Source organism: Pelobates fuscus, chromosome 8 (genome assembly GCF_036172605.1).
Source record: "Pelobates fuscus isolate aPelFus1 chromosome 8, aPelFus1.pri, whole genome shotgun sequence".
Lineage (NCBI taxonomy): Eukaryota > Metazoa > Chordata > Amphibia > Anura > Pelobatidae > Pelobates > Pelobates fuscus.
Window position 1 is genome coordinate 171,845,346 of NC_086324.1, and position 21,340 is coordinate 171,866,685.

Sequence of the window (21,340 nt, forward strand, 5' to 3'; positions counted from 1 at the left end):
CCCTGTCAATAGAATCTTAGTGTTTTATTCACCGAACACAGCATTGCGGATATTTGATATAAAACTAACATGAAAAATGTACAATAAAATAACTCTGACAACAATATAATGTAATAACAGAGATAGATGACACACTTGTGCACAGAAAACTCATTGGGTTTGGTCTATTTAATTCTTCCCAAAACGTTTTTGTTTGGGTGGAAATCTGTACGTGTGGAGTATAGATTTGGACGAATTTCAACTATTCAGATTATTCAGGAAAATCAATTTGAACAAAACCAAAAAGGAGGAGGGGGGGGGGGTCAGAGGATGGGGAATCAATGTACTGCAAAATATATTTAGAATATAAATAATATAGTATGTAGATATATTACATTACACTAATAGGAGAATTTTTCTGGCATTTGGTTCACAGATCTAGTATTCATGTCAATTTATTCATGTCATTTGGGGAGAAATCCTTTTTGGGCATGGAGGGCGACTGGAGCGCGGACTTGGTCCTCTATCGCAGATACATCGATGATGTTTTTTTCATTTGGAGAGGGAGTGAGGAACTTTTGAAAGAATTTACTCAATTCCTAAATTCCAACCAGAGGGGAATTGTCCTAACCAGTGAATATAGCCCTAGTTGTGTACATTTTTTAGATTTGGAAATTTACATTGATAACAATGTCTTGAATACGAGGAGCTATTTGAAAAAAGTGGATGTCAATGGGTATATTGACCTTACCAGCTGTCATTATCCCCCATGGCTCCAAAATATCCCAAAGGGACAATATATTCGAATGTTCAGAAATTGTAGTAATGTGGAGCAATTTGAACATCAAGCTAACGTCTTAACCAATTATTTTTAAAGAAAAGAATTATGAGTCTAAGGAATTGGAAAAGCAGAAACAGGTGGTACGATCTCTAAATAGGGACAATCTCCTCGGATATAAGAAGGATAAAGTTGAAAAACAGGACATAAATACAAGAGGGATTCCGATAATTTAGATTATAATAGTAATTCAAAACAAATTAAACATATAATAAATAAATACTGGCATGTTCTTAAAACAGATAAAGAACTAAATACAATTTTTGGAGAAAAGCCTAATATAGTTTTTCGAGGAGCTAGAAATATTAAAAGTGAGTTGGTTAAAAGTTTTATTAGAGACCCTCCAGTAAGGAATATGTTCAATTTACAGAAAGGATTTTACCCGTGTAAAACATGTACTGCCTGCAGAAGAACCGGTTTTAATAAGTGTAAAAAGGTTGATTTTGAGTCAAATGTTTCGAAGAAAAAATATAGAGTGAAAGATGTTTTTTTCCTGCAATTCCACCAATGTGGGGTACCTCCTCTGGTGCCCCTGCGGCTTGCAGTATGGTGGTATGACGACCAGGGAGGTTAAAATACGCATACTGGAGCACATAGGGAATATCCAGACGGGGTACACCAAACATAGTGTATCCTCTCTCTCTCTATATATTTTTTAACATCGCATAACAAAGATCCATCTATTTTGGGTTTCATGGCTATTTGCCAAAGAAAATATAATCGGAGGGGGGAGAACAACTTCAGAGAGCTCAGTAGGGTGGAAAGCCAATGGATCTTTGAACTGGAATCTCTTCATCCAAGTGGCTTAAATTTAAATTTCCATTTAGCTCATTTTTTATAAAAAATAAATAAATTATAATTTGGCTTGTATATATTTTTTAATATTTTATTTATTTGGCACGGCTCTCTATTTGTGAGTGAAATTTTATATTTTATTTCCTTTATATTGTGGTTATACAGATATCACTATGTGTGGTTACATTTGTTTCTTATAGAGTCTATGGGAGATGCTATGTTGTAACTACAGAAAGTGACTACTGGCAAGTATATATATGTTTCTCACTATAAGTGTTACACTGGGTGTTGGATACATTTGTGGTAGTGTTATAATTACCAGAGTTGTTGTAACTATAATACATTGTAATATAATAGATTATGTAATAAAAAGGATGGAAGCAGGGAAGAGATACATTTTATTACTTTGCAGAATTTCCCCAAAAGGATGGGATTTGCTAATTGCTATGTGTCAATACAGTGATATTTACCCAGGACTGTAAAGTGAAGATATCAGTGATCTTATCTCTAGTAATAAATTACCGCTTTTTCTATGGAATTATTTGGTTCATATTAACCCGTCGTGTTTGGCTTTTCCTGTTAGAAGTGGGTAGTGCAGTATGGACACTTGGCATGGCAGGAGTTAACAGGAGATGGATAATATAGCTGCTCCTGGGATGCAGATGTTGATGACATTAAGGAAGTAGGTTGTAATTACAAATCTAAACATATGTGTATATATATATATAGGACGAGAACGCTGTCACTCAGACACAGGCAGATATCAGGTAAGTATGCACTGCGTAGAACACGCGGCACAGACTGGCAGTATTTGGTCTGACATATAGACAGCGAGCTGGCACAGACTGGCACTATATAGTTTGACATGTAGACAGTGAGCTGGCACAGACTGGCAGTGTATAGTCTGACATACAGACAGTGAGCTGGCATAGACTGGCAGTGTATAGTCTGACATACAGACAGTGAGTTAGCACAGACTGGCAGTATTTGGTCTGACATATAGACAGCGAGCTGGCACAGACTGGCAGTGTATAGTCTGACATATAGACAGTGAGTTGGCACAGACTGGCAGTGTATCGTCTGACATACAGACAGTGAGTTAGCACAGACTGGCAGTATATAGTCTGACATACAGACAGTGAGTTGGCACAGACTGGCAGTGTATAGTCTGACATATAGACAGCGAGCTGGCACAGACTGGCAGTGTATAGTCTGACATACAGACAGTGAGTTAGCACAGACTGGCAGTGTATAGTCTGACATACAGACAGTGAGCTGGCACAGACTGGCAGTGTATAGTCTGACATACAGACAGTGAGTTAGCACAGACTGGCAGTGTATAGTCTGACATACAGACAGTGAGTTAGCACAGACTGGCAGTATATAGTCTGACATACAGACAGTGAGTTGGCACAGACTGGCAGTATATAGTCTGACATATAGACAGCGAGCTGGCACAGACTGGCAGTGTATAGTCTGACATACAGACAGTGAGTTAGCACAGACTGGCAGTGTATAGTCTGACATACAGACAGTGAGTTAGCACAGACTGGCAGTATATAGTCTGACATATAGACAGTGAGCTGGCACAGACTGGCAGTATATAGTCTGACATATAGACAGTGAGCTGGCACAGACTGGCAGTGTATAGTCTGACATACAGACAGTGAGTTGGCACAGACTGGCAGTGTATCGTCTGACATATAGACAGTGAGTTGGCACAGTACAGATCTGGTAGAATGATGGCAGTATGGCTGATGTTTTTCAATCGGTAAGAATAATTGATTCATATTTTCCGATCTTTGTGAATTTTCAGTGTAGACAAAATCTCGTTTTCATAGCAGCCGAAAACAAGTACATTGCAGGATGCTGGGTCTGACATGTCTATGCCTCCTGGTGGGGTCATCAATAGCAGCTGGCGGTGAGTAATGAGTATCTCTGGGTAAAAAGATATTTAATAACTCTGGGAATGTCTGTAAATGTTTATGTATTGTACAATAGCATACAACACAGACAGACAGACAGACAAATAGATAGACAGATAGATAGACAGACAGATAGACAGACAGACAGACAGATAGACAGACAGACAGATAGACAGACAGATAGATAGACAGACAGATAGACAGACAGATAGATAGACAGACAGATAGACAGACAGATAGACAGACAGATAGACAGACAGATAGATAGACAGACAGATAGACAGACAGACAGATAGACAGACAGATAGATAGATAGACAGATAGACAGACAGACAGACAGATAGATAGATAGTTCTGGGCTATTCAGAGTTGATCAGGACATCCAGTTAATGGGGGTCGGTTTGGGGGAGTTGGTAGGGACCATCTCACCATCTCTGCACCATCACAAATGGGGCGCTCTGCTTCCACCGAAATATCCTTAGAGCATATTAATATACACCCAAAGGGATATTCTCAAATGATTGCTCAGCGTGTGAGTCTTGGGAGGAGGACAGACAATCTGATAAAGCTGGTCAGAAATAGAGCTAGGAGAATGTATTCCATGGAGCAGCGTAGCTAAGGGGATTGGGCCTTGACTTTGCTATGAGGCAGGCATATCGGGTGGTGGGGGTGGGGTTTGTCGTGGGGGTATATAAAGGGTCCATTTTAGGTTAGAGGCCATCTAAATTGGGTTTGGGGGGGATGGATCCAAAAGTTGGGGGGTCGGTCATTTTTCATATGTGGGATAGTTTTAGTTCTATAAGAATAGTCAGATTTTGGAATGGTATTGTATTGGCAGGTTCTAACTTGTTGGTAGCTCCGAACCTGGGGTGTGTAGGGGTATCTCGGTGGAAACGATGCTCTCAGTGGAAGTGGTTTATGTGTTATATGTTATTTATATTGTGTATAATGTGGTAACAATTGATTGTTTAAGTGGGTCTTCGTCCGGGGTATATCTGTCTAGGGCGTTAGGGGATATGTCAATGTTTAAGTTATATGGACAATGACCTTGTTTTACTTGGTAATATTTATTTACGTATTTAAGTTGTGATACATTTTCCCCAAGTAAGTGGCGTCTGAGTCTTTTTGGGTTGTTGGAGTATTGTTATTGCACATCCCAAGAGGACGAATATGGAAATGTCATGATCCTGCTCAGCTAAGGCTTTCTTTTATATTCACAGTTTAATGAAATCTCAATTTTTATATATGTATTTATATATATTACAACAGGGAATCAGTGGGCCGATAAAGAACGGATGAACGAGTATATTTCAGTGTATTTTTTTTATGATACAACAAATAAAACAGCCAGAGCTTGTATTGCCATAGAAACCAGTAATATTCTTCCAGTTATTATAAAAAGTTAACATTTCAATGAAAGCTGAGAGATACAGTGATTGAATCGCATTGTCTGATCCCTGATAAGATGGAATGTGTAATATACTAACGGAACACGCTCTGCCCTGTCTAAACACTTATTGGCAGGGAGGACACCGATAATGAATATACTGTTGATAATAAGACATTATCGCTCCCTGATGATAATAAAAGATACCAGTCACATCCTTAATCTGTTTACAATTGTAAAGAATGTATTGAGGTCCCCAGAACAGTTTGCTGCTGGCGTATGACGCCGTTAGATATCCCCGCCATAGGCTGTCCATCAGACGCATACCGGGTTATATATAAAGAATAATTCTCGGACAGAGTGCGAAGAGTTGAGCAATCGCCACAGAGACCAATGGAATATTAAAGAATTACTTATTATACTGAATGCCATAGAGATGGAAGGATAGGGCTAGACACAGAGTCACATAGAGGATTGTCAAAGCAAGAAATAAACACGCCAGGGGGTTAGTTACTATAAGAGTGAATTGTAGTGACTTAGAAACCGAATTGCAAAATTTCATCAAAATAACTCATTTGGAAAAATTCACCAACTTTGACAGTTTGGAAATGTTAGCCTGAATTGACTACAAGAGAAGACCATTCTGATGACATATAAGGTGATTCACAATGGCCCCCATTGATTTTCCGGTAAGCCGTTCGCAGGACTCGATAGCAGTGATATAAGGATGATTCTCTCTACGTTCTAAACTGAAACACAATAGAAAGCTTTGTTAGTACCAGTTCCAGAGCAGAGCCGGACAGGTGGCACATTACATATCACAGACTGGATAACAGCTGATTTTTACTCTCCTCTGTCTGTAGTCCAGTCGCGCATGTCATCCTTTGCTGGGGAGCACGGCAGTGGAGGAGGAACCGCATTCTCATTCTCTTCTGAGCAGCTGAATGGACCTATAACCGGCCTGAGAGTGCGTGAGAACCCAAGCCATGTTTTAGGGTGAGTCTGCAGAGCATCGCAGCGCATGTTATAGACGGAGTCTGCAGAGCATTGCAGCGCATGTTATAGACTTATACCACTCATACCAATGGTATTGCTACCAAAGGCTTTAAACTAGAGATTTGCGTGGCTAAAAATGAGCTTAGTTTCAAACCAGATTATTATTGTTTTATTTTCGGTTTGTCTGAATTCTGAAATTCAGAAATAATCGATTCAGAATTAAACAAAATTCAGAAAAGTTTTTAGTTTTTTTTTTTAAGTTTGCATGCCCTTATTTCCAATTTCCCATTAATCCAAAGGATACCAAATTTGGGCTCTGTTTACCAGATAGCTCCCTAATTTGGTACCCTTAAATATGGCAATAGCACATAAGGGTATGAAATTGGGCAACTGTCTACTAAACAATCCCACAGCAATTCCACGTAACAATACCAAATTTGGGCGCTGTTTACCAGATAGCTCCCTAATTTGGTATCCTTAAATATAATAGTAACACATAAGGGTATCAGATTAGGAAGCGGTCTACTAAACAATCCCACGGCAGTCCTGGTAAGGATTATGGAGCTTAAACGAGCAAAAATAAGAAAAGGCGTTTGCAGTTTGCTGTTTCCGTTGCTTAGTAGATAAGTCCCTAAAAAAGAATGGATCCAAAATAATTTCTCCCGATTTGTTTCTCCTAATTTGTTCATTTTCAGTATGTCTCATTTACTCACTAACGGAAGAGCTCACAAGGAAATTGCAACGTTTAGGCCAAACCAGTCAAACCTGGACTCGTTTTCAAACTCTCTTGTCCTGATCGTCTGTTTTGGCCTAAAATGTACAACTCATTTGTCGATTCTCTGTGAAAAGAAAGCGATATTATTTTATTAAAGTAATCCTAATCCCAGCTTCTCTCTCTCCTGTTTTTACTTCTATTTCCCCTTCTCCTCCACGTCAGGCTCCAGTTTAAATATGGCGATATTTGGGGTACATACTATGGGAATCCATCGGGAACCCTGCATGAAGTGCTGCTGTACCCCGGTGAGAACATCACCCAGGTCTCCGGCAAGTCGTCTTCGTATGTAAATGAAGTGATCTTCATCACCAGCCTGGGACGCATCATACGTTTCGGGCAGCCCTCAGGAAACAGCTTCAATGATTTCCCTTTATACCGAGGAACCGCACTCCGCTACGTCAGCGGCCGATACTCCTCCGTAATTCACAGCATCGGCTTCCACTGGGGTGTTCAGCCGGGCTGCGTGCACTGCAAGGAGGGAGAGATAGGAGCCTAGAGATACGGCTTGTATATAGCGGTCAGTGCCACGAGATGCCCGCTTCTACCCTCCTCACTGAATATTCTGCTCATTCTGTAAACTAACAATAAAGATTTGTTCTCCGATTTACACTAACTGTGACATTTTAATTCCATTTGACCTAATTCCAAGAGAAGTAATTAAAGCTCATGCTATGCAGAGTTATGTACAAAGCACACCGAATCTGTCCCGGAACATGTATACATCAATAGGCTGTGACTGGGACCCATAGGTACAGTATAAAGAATTCAGCACAAAGCACACATAATCTGTCCCGGAACATGTATACATCAATAGGCTGTGACCGGGACCCATAGGTACAGTATAAAGAATTCAGCACAAACACACAGAATCTGTCCCGGAACATGTATACATCAATAGGCTGTGACCGGGACCCATAGGTACAGTATAAAGAATTCAGCACAAACACACAGAATCTGTCCCGGAACATGTATACATCAATAGGCTGTGACTGGGACCCATAGGTACAGTATAAAGAATTCAGCACAAAGCACACAGAATCTGTCCCGGAACATGTATACATCAATAGGCTGTGACTGGGACCCATAGGTACAGTATAAAGAATTCAGCACAAAGCACACAGAATCTGTCCCGGAACATGTATACATCAATAGGCTGTGACTGGGACCCATAGGAACAGTATAAAGAATTCAGCACAAAGCACACAGAATCTGTCCCGGAACATGTATACATCAATAGGCTGTGACTGGGACCCATAGGTACAGTATAAAGAATTCAGCACAAAGCATACAGAATCTGTCCCGGAACATGTATACATCAATAGGCTGTGACTGGGACCCATAGGTACAGTATAAAGAATTCAGCACAAAGCACACATAATCTGCCCCGGAACATGTATACATCAATAGGCTGTGACTGGAACCCATAGGTACAGTATAAAGAATTCAGCACAAAGCACACAGAAACTGCCCCGGAACATGTATACATCAATAAGCTGTGACTGGAACCCATAGGTACAGTATAAAGAATTCAGCACAAAGCACACAGAATCTGTCCCGGAACATGTATACATCAATAGGCTGTGACTATGACCCATAGGTACAGTATAAAGAATTCAGCACAAAGCACACAGAATCTGTCCCGGAACATGTATACATCAATAGGCTGTGACTGGGACCCATAGGTACAGTATAAAGAATTCAGCACAAAGCACACAGAAACTGCCCCGGAACATGTATACATCAATAAGCTGTGACTGGAACCCATAGGTACAGTATAAAGAATTCAGCACAAAGCACACAGAAACTGCCCCGGAACATGTATACATCAATAAGCTGTGACTGGAACCCATAGGTACAGTATAAAGAATTCAGCACAAAGCACACAGAATCTGTCCCGGAACATGTATACATCAATAGGCTGTGACTATGACCCATAGGTACAGTATAAAGAATTCAGCACAAAGCACACAGAATCTGTCCCGGAACATGTATACATCAATAGGCTGTGACTGGGACCCATAGGTACAGTATAAAGAATTCAGCACAAAGCATACAGAATCTGTCCCGGAACATGTATAGATCAATAGGCTGTGACTGGGACCCATAGGTACAGTATAAAGAATTCAGCACAAAGCACACAGAATCTGTCCCAGAACATGTATACATCAATAGGCTAAAAAATGGGACCCATAGGTACAGTATAAAGAATTCAGCACAAAGCATACAGAATCTGTCCCGGAACATGTATAGATCAATAGGCTGTGACTGGGACCCATAGGTACAGTATAAAGAATTCAGCACAAAGCACACAGAATCTGTCCCAGAACATGTATACATCAATAGGCTAAAAAATGGGACCCATAGGTACAGTATAAAGAATTCAGCACAAAGCATACAGAATCTGTTCCGGAACATGTATACATCAATAGGCTGTGACTGGGACCCATAGGTACAGTATAAAGAATTCAGCACAAAGCACACAGAATCTGTCCCGGAACATGTATACATCAATAGGCTGTGACTATGACCCATAGGTACAGTATAAAGAATTCAGCACAAAGCACACAGAATCTGTCCCGGAACATGTATACATCAATAGCCTGTGACTGGGACCCATAGGTACAGTATAAAGAATTCAGCACAAAGCACACAGAATCTGTCCCGGAACATGTATACATCAATAGGCTGTGACTGGGACCCATAGGTACAGTATAAAGAATTCAGCACAGGGGGCGGAGTCTGACCGCCGAGCCGCACAGTCGTGGGAGAAAGGAGCTCCTGCCGGGCGGGCAATATACCGGGCATAAACGGCGGCTAAACAGCCCACAGCCCACCTAAGGGGCACCACACACGTCGGGGGAACACCCCGCTATCGGAGGATACCTTTTGCGAGCCCGGCGGAGCCACGCGACCGAAAAGCAGGCTGCGGCCTAATAGAGATGGAGTCGGAGAGAAGCTCTTACCGGCACCAAACCCCACAAGACACGCTGAGGGTCTCCTACCCCCCCCCCCTCAGGACCGGCGGGGGTCATCCCGGTCCCCACAAGACAGGTGAGCCGGGTTGGCGGAAGAGTCAGGTCAGCCACAAAGCATGCCGAGACACAGGACCAGCGAGGCACACCTAAAATGGCCGCCAGGCGAGACACAGGGAGAGGGAGCACGAGGGTACCCTCCCACCCCCTGGAAACCCTGGACCGACTATGCTTGCACTTCTGTGCGATATTGTGCAGCAGGGGAGTGCCTTATCACCAAGCTGCCAAAACGGTGGCCTCATGGATCCGGCCTCTCACCCGCAGACGACAATATGACATTCCAACAAGGGTCTTCCAGGCGACCTCCCGGCCCTGTGGGCGCCAAAAGCAACCATGGAGGGACACAAAGCCCGGCCACTGGGGTGCAGGCACCGGCTCCCAAGCACAGCCAAGAGAAACCGGCAACATAGGCAGCTCGAGCGCAAACGTCTGCCCCCACACACACGAGAGCGATATGGCTAAGCCAGCCGCACCGAACCAACGCACCCGCGCCCATCACGGCTCAACCCAACGCTCTCCAGCCGTGGATGCGAGCATCGGCACCAAACGAGTGAACACACCACGGATTACAACCAAGGCTGAGCCTCCGACCGGAGAAGCCATCCGAAAGAGAACCAAAGGCCTGATCAGAAGCACCAGAGGAAGCGGTCAAGGGTTACACACCTCCCCGCAAGCCGAGGGCTGGAGGATCCCCTCACCCTGCTGCGCCACAGAGGATCCAATTGGGACACTCATTACAGACGGAACTCTGATAGCCACAACGGGCATTGGGTGAATAGCAGCCAGTCGAGGGGAGGGGGGGATATGCAGAAGCATTAGCTTAGCTAACTCTAACTGCTTACATCACAATGTCCCCCATCGCCCGAGTCCGACCATAGAGGTCCCACACACCCAGCAGAACCTGTCCCAAGTTAACCCCAGCATTTAAGTTACACATGTATCCCCACACCACCAGTTACCATCTCACTCATGTCAGGGCATCCTATAAAATACCAGGGGTTAACCTACTAATTGTTACTGCCAACGGTGTTCCTTTGACTTATACTAGATATTAGTTGCTAACTGCCTGTATAAGCAACCAAAATCATTTAAGTTTACCAGTATTGATGCGACTCATAACAGTAGTAAAGCGATTGAGCACAGTATTGATGCGACTGATCACAGTATTGATGCGACTCATAACAGTAGTAAAGCGACTGATCACAGTATTGATGCGACTGATCACAGTTTTGATGCGATCCATAACAGTATTGATGCGACCCATAACAGTATTGATGCGACCCATAACAGTAGTAAAGTGACTGATCACAGTATTGATGCGACTGATCACAATATTGATGCGACTCATAACAGTAGTAAAGCGACTGATCACAGTATTGATGCGACTGATCACAGTATTGATGCGACTGATCACAGTATTGATGCGACTGATCACAGTATTGATGCGACTGATCACAGTATTGATGCGAGCCATAACAGTAGTAAAGCGACTGATCACAGTATTGATGCGACTGATCACAGTATTGATGCGACCCATCACAGTATTGATGCGACCCATAACAATATTGATGCGACCCATAACTGTAATAGAGCGACTGATCACAGTATTGATGCGACCCATAACAGTAGTAAAGCGACTGATCACAGTATTGATGCGACTCATAACAGTAGTAAAGCGACTGATCACAGTATTGATGCAACTGATAACAGTAGTAAAGCGACTGAAAATAGTATTGATGCGATTGATAATAAACACTGACCAAGTTTTATTACAATGTAAATCTACTTTTACTCGACAGTACCTGTTTAACCGACACAGCTTCTAGCCCACACTGACATAAGTACATGTCCCAGACTAATCAAAGGCATAACTCTTGAATCGCTGTTCCTTTTCCTATACAACCTGTGCCAAGCTACTCGTAAGCATGTTCATAAAAACAAAATTGTGCTGTATTTCCTCTTGCCGCATAATGTCTACCTTAAAATGCGAGTAATTGCTGTTGTGGCATTACTGGCACGCATGTACCTTTTAAGCACATCAAAAATAAAGAATTACAAAAAAAAAAAAAAAAAGAATTCAGCACAAAGCACACAGAATCTGCCCCAGAACATGTATACATCAATAGGCTGTGACTGGGACCCATAGGTACAGTATAAAGAATTCAGCACAAAGCACACAGAAACTGCCCCGGAACATGTATACATCAATAAGCTGTGACTGGAACCCATAGGTACAGTATAAAGAATTCAGCACAAAGCACACAGAAACTGCCCCGGAACATGTATACATCAATAAGCTGTGACTGGAACCCATAGGTACAGTATAAAGAATTCAGCACAAAGCACACAGAATCTGTCCCGGAACATGTATACATCAATAGGCTGTGACTATGACCCATAGGTACAGTATAAAGAATTCAGCACAAAGCACACAGAATCTGTCCCGGAACATGTATACATCAATAGGCTGTGACTGGGACCCATAGGTACAGTATAAAGAATTCAGCACAAAGCATACAGAATCTGTCCCGGAACATGTATACATCAATAGGCTGTGACTGGGACCCATAGGTACAGTATAAAGAATTCAGCACAAAGCACACAGAATCTGCCCCAGAACATGTATACATCAATAGGCTGTGACTGGGACCCATAGGTACAGTATAAAGAATTCAGCACAAAGCATACAGAATCTGCCCCAGAACATGTATACATCAATAGGCTGTGAATGGGACCCATAGGTACAGTACAAAGAATTCAGGACAAACTCACTGAATCCCATCTATGGCTGATAAGGAATATAAAGATTCTTAAAAAACGAATACATAATGTGGATTTAGGTACATAATATTATATTAAATTAGACTTTTTCCAGAGATCGCACTGTTTATAATATACCAGGTATAGCGAGCTGTTTATAATTCACCAGGTATAGCGAGCTGTTTATAATACACCAGGTAAAGCAAGCTGTTTATAATTCACCAGGAATAGGAGCTGTTTATAATACACCAGGTATAGCAAGCTATTTATAATATACCAGATATAGCGAGCTGTTATAATATACTAGGTATAGTTAGCTGTTTTCTCGTTTGTTTACTAGCTTGTTTCTATCTTCCATAATTAATGCTCAGGGTTTATTTCAATATTTTTTTTTCAAATCTAAAAACCTGGGACAGCAATCAGCCATGTCTGGAGAAAAAATATATATAGAAAAAAACAATTTTATTAAAGACACGGAGGCTCCTATTATGCTTCTCTTTCTTTTATTTTCCCTCAGCAGCGAAGAGAGAAATGAGTGAAAAAGAGAAAAACATATCATTAACATATATACATATTCAACATATTCCACAGTGCTACATTGGGGAACCTCCCCCTTTTAGTATATAAGGTGTAGCACTCTCTTCCTCTTCCTCTTTCTTCGCTGCTCCCTCAGACCAGCTAAGTACATTTATTGACTATATCATTATACTGTCATCTATACCTACTCTGCCTGCAGTTTTATCTGCAGGGTTTGGTTCTAAGTTTTATTCATTCCTTATACTGTTTTTTCTTTCCTTTGGGGTGGGCTCTTGCCCCTCTTCACCCTGACCGGGTTTTGACCCGACCCGTTTTTCACCCGGGTCCCTGGGCTCCTCTGTGCCCCTGACTATCCCCCCACCCCACCCTTGTCGTTTTCGGCAACCGTTATATCCCGCCTTCCTTACTCCACGGCGGTCTTTCACACCTTCTCGGTTCCGCCGCGGGCGCGTTCTGCGCATGCGCGGACACTCGCGGCGGCCATTTTCTTGGTTTCCCGTCGCCGATAGTGCCGGCGGCCATTTTAAGCCTCATTACTCGGCGTGTTTTTGCTCCGAGGAGGCTGCTTGACCCCGCTCCTGCTCTTACCGGGTATTTTTTCTCTCCTGCTCTGTCCTTTGTGCGTGGGTTAAGCAATCCAGCACCTCTGTCCTTTAGCCTTACATTTACTGCTAGTTTGTTACCATGCAGTCTGCCTGTGGTGATTTGAATCCCCACCCTGTCCCACTTAAGGGTACCACAGCATCTGATTCCCAGGCCGACTCCAACCTTATAGGTTCTGAGGAATTCCAATCCCTCTTGGACACTACTATGTCCACCTCTATTAACAAGGCCATCTCCTCGGCCATGGGAGCTATGTCATCTAGTATCTCCCTATCTATCTCTCAGGCCCTTAGACAGGCCCTTCCCACCCAGTCGGGCACAGGGCCCTCTCCCAACTCCCTTGATGAGATTAGCCCAGGGCGCAAGGCGCCTGCCAAGCGCAAACACACCGCTGACCCTCCCCACACCCAGGTACAGCCTGGTTTGAATGACACGCCTCAGGCTGTCGATGATGGCGCGCAACAACCGCGCAGTAGAGCTACTGGCCGGGCTACGGCGGCCAGGGAATGGAAACGGGCACGTGCCCATGATTTATTGTCCGATTCGGACGAGGATGGGGACGAGGAGTCAGACAACCAATTCTCAGATCCCTACGGGGACGAGGTTTCAGGGGACGATGACCTACCAGGGTCACAATTCCCTTCCAGGCAAACCAAGGCCAAAACCCCTTCAGGGGCCCATGATGCAGAGCTAACCTCTGACGAGAAAGATGCCCTGGTCTTTGACCCGGACAACCTCAGGCACCCTCGCTCCGCGGAATGGGAGCCCGCGACCCATATAGCCCGATACCTGGCCCTTAGGGTACGGAAATCCCTCTCACAGGAGGGCCGGAACAAGCTGAGGGCAGAATGCCCACGCCCGATCATACCCGATGCGGTAGCCAAGACCCCTGAGGTAGACCCCCAGATTGTGCAGTTTCTGGGCAAGTCGGGTTGGAAACCCAAAAAAGGCCTGGACTACTCCATGCGGAACTGCCAGGATAAGTTCCTTGACACCCTGGGCCCGGTCACCAAATTGTATGAGCTGCTAGAGACGGCTCAGTCGACTGGGGCTCCAGTAGACTTTGAGGTGGCGTTCGGCTGGCTCCAGCGCCTGATTTGCATGATAGGCAACGCCAATACGGCCATGTCAACAGAGCGCAGGAAAGCCATCCTGCTTAAGATTGAGCCCAAGCTCGCAAGCATGGCCTCTAACGAGCCCGGTGCCTCCGCAAACGGCCTTCTATTTGGAGAATCCTTTGTAAAGGACCTAGGGTCTTACGTAAAGACATTCACGGCCTTGGACAAGGCCCAATCCTCCATTAAGAGGGTTTTTAGCCCAAAGGTTTTTGGCGGGGCCGGTAGAGGTAGGAGCCGTCTACCCGGCCGCAACCCCCGGGGTTTCTCAAGACCGGGCAGAGGCTCCTTCAACCAACAGAGACCGACCCAGGAACGGTCCTTCACCCCATTTTTCCCCTCGCGAGGACGGGCTTGGCATACCCGCGGCAGTCGAGGAGCACCCACGGCAAAACGCCCTTATGGTGAGTACCATGTTTCCCCTTTCTTCCCATATACAGGTAGGGGGCAGACTGACCCGGTTCGCCCGGGCATGGTCACTTGTCACGTCAGACAGTTGGGTGTTACAGGCAATAAGGGGTTACCAACTAGAACTAACCGCTCCCCCCATTCAGCCCTCTCCCCCAAGGGCGATTCACATGCCATCTGCACACTTAGATCTCATCTCTACGGAGATCAGGGAATTACAGGCCAAGAAGGCCATAGAAGAGATCCCTCTAGACACACCGGGTTTCGTAAGCAACCTTTTTCTAGTGCCCAAAAAGGGAGGCGGGGTACGCCCGGTTATCAACCTGCGGCCCCTAAATGCCTTCATACAATACAGGCACTTCAAGATGGAGGGCATTCACTGCCTCAGAGACCTACTCCTACCCGGAGACTGGATGGTCAAATTAGATTTACAAGATGCTTACCTAACGATCCCAGTAGCCTCGATTCACAGGAACCTACTCCAGTTCTGCTGGGAAGGCAAGAAGTGGCGTTTCACATGCCTACCTTTCGGCCTGTCCTCCGCCCCGTGGTGTTTCACGAAGGTCCTAAAACCAGTGGTGACCTTCCTCAGGTTACACGGAGTCCGCCTTATCATTTACCTGGACGACATCCTAATACTCTCCGGGACTCGATCCCTCTTACTAGAACACTTAGGGTGGGCCCTACACCTCATACAGAACCTAGGCTTCCTTGTAAATTGGAAGAAGTCGGTTCTGATCCCCTCTCAACAAATGGAATTCCTCGGATTCCGTATCGACTCCGTACTACAGGTTCTCTGCCTCCCAACAGAGAAGATGTCCAACATCAAGAGGGAAATAAAGAAACTGATGCAAAGGCCGGACATATCCCTACGCCAACTGGCGCGGGTAATCGGCCTGTTAGCGGCCTCTATCCAGGCGATTTTCCCAGGCCCGCTACACTACAGAGCCTTACAACGGCTGAAAGCGGCCTGCCTGAGAAGTGGCCACTCGTACGAATCTCACATTTCCCTGGACACAGAGTCGAGGGAGGAACTGAACTGGTGGCTAACCCACATGGAAGCTTGGAACGGCCGAGCGATCTTCGGGTCCACTCCAGACCTGGTGATCGAATCGGACGCCAGCTTACATGGCTGGGGCGCGCGCTGCGGCAATATATCCACAGGAGGCAGGTGGTCCACGGAGGAGTCCTTCTTACACATAAACTCTCTGGAACTGCTGGCGGCCTCGTTCGCCATTCGCAGTCTGTCTCCCAGAGGCATCTCATGCTCGATCCTCCTCAAGCTGGACAATGTCTCAGCCGTAAGATACATAAACCATCTAGGGGGAACCAGGTCTCGCATCCTAGCGGTTTTGGCCAGAGACTTCTGGAACTACTGCTTACAAAACAGCGTGTCCGTTACCGCGGAACACATCCCGGGCCTAGACAACTACACCGCGGACTGGAACTCCCGCTACCTGAGGGACTCGGGAGATTGGAAACTGCTACCGAAATTATTCCGCAGAATCTCGTCCCTGTGGGGACCTTTGAGCATGGATCTGTTCGCATCCAGACTCAACACACAACTACCGAAGTTCTGCAGCTGGAGACCAGACCCGGAGGCAGTAGCGACAGACGCTTTCCTCCAAGATTGGTCCGAGGGCAGGGCTTACGCCTTCCCTCCGTTCAACCTGATAGCTCGTTGCCTGGCGCACCTCCGGCGCTTCAAGAGCTCATTGGTACTGATAACCCCGTGCTGGAGATCTCAACCTTGGTTCCCACATCTGCTGGAGATGGCGATAGACCACCCACGGCTACTGCCGGACCATCCATCGCTATTGACCAACCCAGATGGGGAGAACCACCCCCTGGTGGAACAGGGCCTTCTCCGCCTCATGGCGTGGCTCCTTTCCGGGGACCCTGGGAGATCACGGAGGTTTCGAACACGACTGTGCGGCTCCTGGCAAACGCATGGGCACCTGGTACACGACAAGCCTATGCTGCAGCATGGAGACAGTGGGCCAATTGGTGCTTGGGACGATCATTGGATCCGATATCAGCCCCTGTGAAATCGGTACTAGATTTCCTTACGCACCTGTTCGAATCAGGCAAAGCCTTCCGCACGGTCAATGTTTTCCGCTCGGCCATCTCAGCCGGGCACGACCAGGTGGACGGCCTCCCACTGGGTCAGAATCCTCTGATTTGTCGTTTGCTCAAGGGAGTTCGTTTCTCACGTCCCCCCACATCCAGATACGGGTCCTTCTGGGACGTCACCTGTGTGTTCAGACTCATAGATGGCTGGCCCACTAACGTAGATCTTTCTCTTAAACAATTGTCAGCAAAACTACTGATGCTGCTTTGCCTTCTATCCTGCAAACGGGTATCAGACGTGAGAGCCTTGGACTGGCGAGCACGTTCATTCACCCCGGAGGGGGTGTCATTCGATATTTCACGAAGAACGAAGTCGGCCACCAAACAGGTCTGCTATCCACGGATACCGGGTTTACCTAACTTATGCCCAATAGCGTGCCTAAAAGAATACGAATCTCGCACCTCTACACTGCGCCCGTCCAATGACGGGCCTCTGTTCATCTCCCTGAAAAAACCCCATCTGCCGGTATCCACACCGACGCTGGCACGATGGATTAAATGGATACTAGCTACGGCCGGAATAGACGTCTCTGTTTTCTCATCTCACTCTGTTAGAGGCGCCATGGCCTCTAAAGCTTCGGCGGCCGGTTGCCGCTTGGAAGACATTCTGAAGGCTGCAGATTGGTCTACGGAATCCACATTCAGGAACTTTTACTTTAGACCGATACAACATTTTTCAGATAAAGTCATTGCTCAGCTTTAAACAAGCATAATAGGAGCCTCCGTGTCTTTAATAAAATTCCTAGATTTTACTAGTAGCATGACGTAAAGTCATGATTTTATTAATGACACGGAGGCGAGTATTATTCCCTCCCTCCCTCCCTGGGTTGGAGGTGGTGATATGGTTTTCTATTGCATCCTATCCTTTCTGGACTATATCACGACTTACTCCTTTAGGACGGGTCTTCCTGGCCCATAGTCTATTTATTTTTGCTGTATAGATTTTACGCTCTCTGTCGTTTGGCTTAGTTTACTTTAACTTTAATTGATCATGATCATCGCACTTTATGTTATGTCTAGTTAATATGTCATTTATTCCTTTTCAGAAGTCATGATTACTATATATAAAGTGGAAAATATTACACCCAGTTGCAAGTTGAGATTTTACCATATTTCTCCCCTCTCTCATTTTAGCGTGATTCCAATTACTTATGGAACTAACAGGAGCTTCGCAGTTGACTCCGCATTTCCAGGAAGATATGTTCAGCTTCCCGAGTTTAAAGTTCAAATTCGAGTTCTAGTTCGGTTTACGGGTCTTCGGATCGCGACGAAAGAGGAAGAGGAAGAGAGTGCTACACCTTATATACTAAAAGGGGGAGGTTCCCCAATGTAGCACTGTGGAATATGTTGAATATGTATATATGTTAATGATATGTTTTTCTCTTTTTCACTCATTTCTCTCTTCGCTGCTGAGGGAAAATAAAAGAAAGAGAAGCATAATACTCGCCTCCGTGTCATTAATAAAATCATGACTTTACGTCATGCTACTAGTAAAATCTAGGAATTTTCTGGGGGTCATGAACTAATCACAGGAAATCACATAAAAATGAGCAGTGTGTGAAAAATGCATAATAATAATAAACGGTTCATTTCATTTCCTTAATTTGCACCTTAACGTCCAAAAACAAGATGTAAAAAACAATTTTAATAAACAGTGAATACAAATCTGCACAGTAAATATCACTTGCACAAAATGGCATGTTTAAAGGACACGTTACTGTGTATTTCTAATGTGCCTGTCAACGTGCAAGAATATAAGGAAAATAAAAGATCCCAGCATTGCTTAGTTAATCAGGCCCACTGCTGAAACCTAAATCTATGAGAAGCGCATGGCAAAATACAAACGTTTCGGGACCCTGGCCCTTTATCAATGCAACAATGCCTTTAGGGTAAAATAGTGCACTCACTTAAATAAGAAGTAATGCAAACCCTTCACGCACCAAACACCGGTTCCTCCAGCTTCAGAACCGGCACCCAGCTAGCCATAGCAATCTATATACCAATGCAGCGCTAGGCCAAAGTTTTGTTTTATATTTTTGTTACGTTATAGTGTGTGCACTACTGCATAATTCTATTTTTCACATGCTAGAATGGTCCTAATTTGTCAATATATTTACGAAGTTTAATTTAAAAAATTTTTTGTATTCTTTATTTTGGTTGTACATTGTTGAGTACATATGAAACATAAACATGTCCAATAAGAGCTTTACATCGTGTATCAGGCAATAAAATTATATATGTTGAGAGTGCTGCACATTTTTTTTTTTTTTTTAAAAGAAGAGAAAAACATAAATGAATAGTGGTGTTCAGTGTGTTGGGTGTAGATGAGTGAAGAGTGTATTCTCATAGGCTTCGCACTGACTATGATTATGAGGTACATAGATTCAAAGTTAAGGTGATGAGTCGATTACAGCTTGCTGGTGGGTAGGAGATCTAGACCTAGAGATAAACATGCATGCAGTCTGTAGATGCGCGTTATTAAAGGCCAGTATAGAAGCTGGCAGCTGTAGGTGAGTATGTCGAGTAGTGTGGAAAACCACGCTGTAGGGGATATTTAAAGGTGGTATCGCCGTTATGAGACCTGACTCTAAAATAAACAAAAAAAATAAATATGTATAACAACATTCGGTGAAAATAAGCAAATAAAATCATAGCGTTAAAATTTTGCAACTTCGCAACTGTGCAGCTTAGAGCTGCTGGTTGAGTAAGACCCTTCATTGGGTTTAGGTCGGTCTAGGAATGTCTCTGCCAGTCAGGTGTCCAGCTGGCTATCGCTTGCTGTTCTTGGCACAAATGGTGTCACATTGGATGGGTCCCATCCGTGGATGTGATTTAGGCCCGTCGGGGCTGCCGTCTCCTCCTGTATATCCAGAGCTGCAAGGAACGCAGGAATATCAGTCCCTGTGGTTAGTTTACGGATAGTCCCTTTGTGTGTAACAAGAAGTGATCGTGGGGGTCCCCACCTGTAGGGCACTCCTGCCGCCCGTAGTTGGGCCGTGACGTGGGTCAGGGATTTTCGCCACTGCAGGGTGGCTTTGGATAAGTCCTGGTAAAAAGACAATTGTGAGTCCTCAAATGTAATCGGGGTCTTGTTTCTTACTGCTGTCATTATTTGCCCCTTGTCATGAGGTAGTGCGCAGCGGAGTATGACATCGCCCGGTGTTGTAGTGTTGATAGCGGTGGGCGACGGTAGGCGATACATCCCAGCGATGTTTACTTTTTTAGCGGTGGCGGGTGGCAGCACTGTGGCTAGTAACCGTCTTACATAGTGTGGTAGTTCCTCCTGAGGTATGGTGGCTGGTATGCCCCTGATTTTAATATGGTTGCGGCGGTACCTGTCCTCCTGTGTTGCCACTTGTATTGATAGAGCTTGTTGAGCTGCCTGCAGTTGAGCTATAGAGGTCTGTATATTAGAGGTGTCTTGACGGAGCTCTTTGACCTCTGCTTCTGTAGCTGCCAGTCTGCCTGTGAGCTGCTGCATGGAAGATTTCAGGATGGGCAGGTCAGCAGCAAGTAGGCCCTGAATGTTCTTTAACATAGTAGATAGGATTTGGAGGTCCTGTTTAGTAGCAGGCTCAGTGTTGCTAACAGATGCTGTGGACTGTGGCCGTGCGTCTTCTTTTGGGCTTTGCAGCTGGGGTGCTGCAGGGGCAATTGTGTGGGGAGGCCCTGGTGAGGGTGGGTGGTCGGAGGCCGCCATAGTGGCTGAGGTGTGTCGTTGGAGCATGGCTCCTATGTCTCTCTGTTCGGGTACGTTACCGGGGGTGGGTTCCTGAGTTCTGCGCCCCATGGATGTATTGGCAGGCGTTGTTTGGGGTGACCACAGCTCCGCTGCGTTTTCGTCAGGATCCCCGCCCCAGAGATACTCGAGGTCGCGGTATGAAGGCTTGTGGTAGGCCCCGGTTTTGCGTTTTGCCTTCAGATGTTTCGGGGAGTACTGGAAGGGCATCTGTGGGTTCAGTGGGGTGTCCCCGGGCTGTTTATGGCGTTTGCAGGGTCGGATGGCTGCTTGTTACCCAGATATTGTCGGGATTGTGAATTAAATTTGCGGAGCTGGGAG

At 45.1% G+C, this 21,340-nt stretch overlaps 1 protein-coding gene across 1 annotated transcript; it reads left to right on the forward strand.

Moving 5' to 3' along the window:
* Positions 1–3,448: 3,448 nt before the first annotated feature.
* LOC134571023 (zymogen granule membrane protein 16-like) lies at positions 3,449–7,277 on the forward strand. The gene is made up of 3 exons (XM_063429063.1): positions 3,449–3,533; positions 5,788–5,920; positions 6,858–7,277. The coding sequence occupies exons 1-3, from the start codon at positions 3,479–3,481 to the stop codon at positions 7,189–7,191; spliced, it is 522 nt and encodes a 173-aa protein (XP_063285133.1). The 5' UTR covers positions 3,449–3,478; the 3' UTR covers positions 7,192–7,277.
* The last annotated feature ends 14,063 nt before the right edge of the window (positions 7,278–21,340 follow it).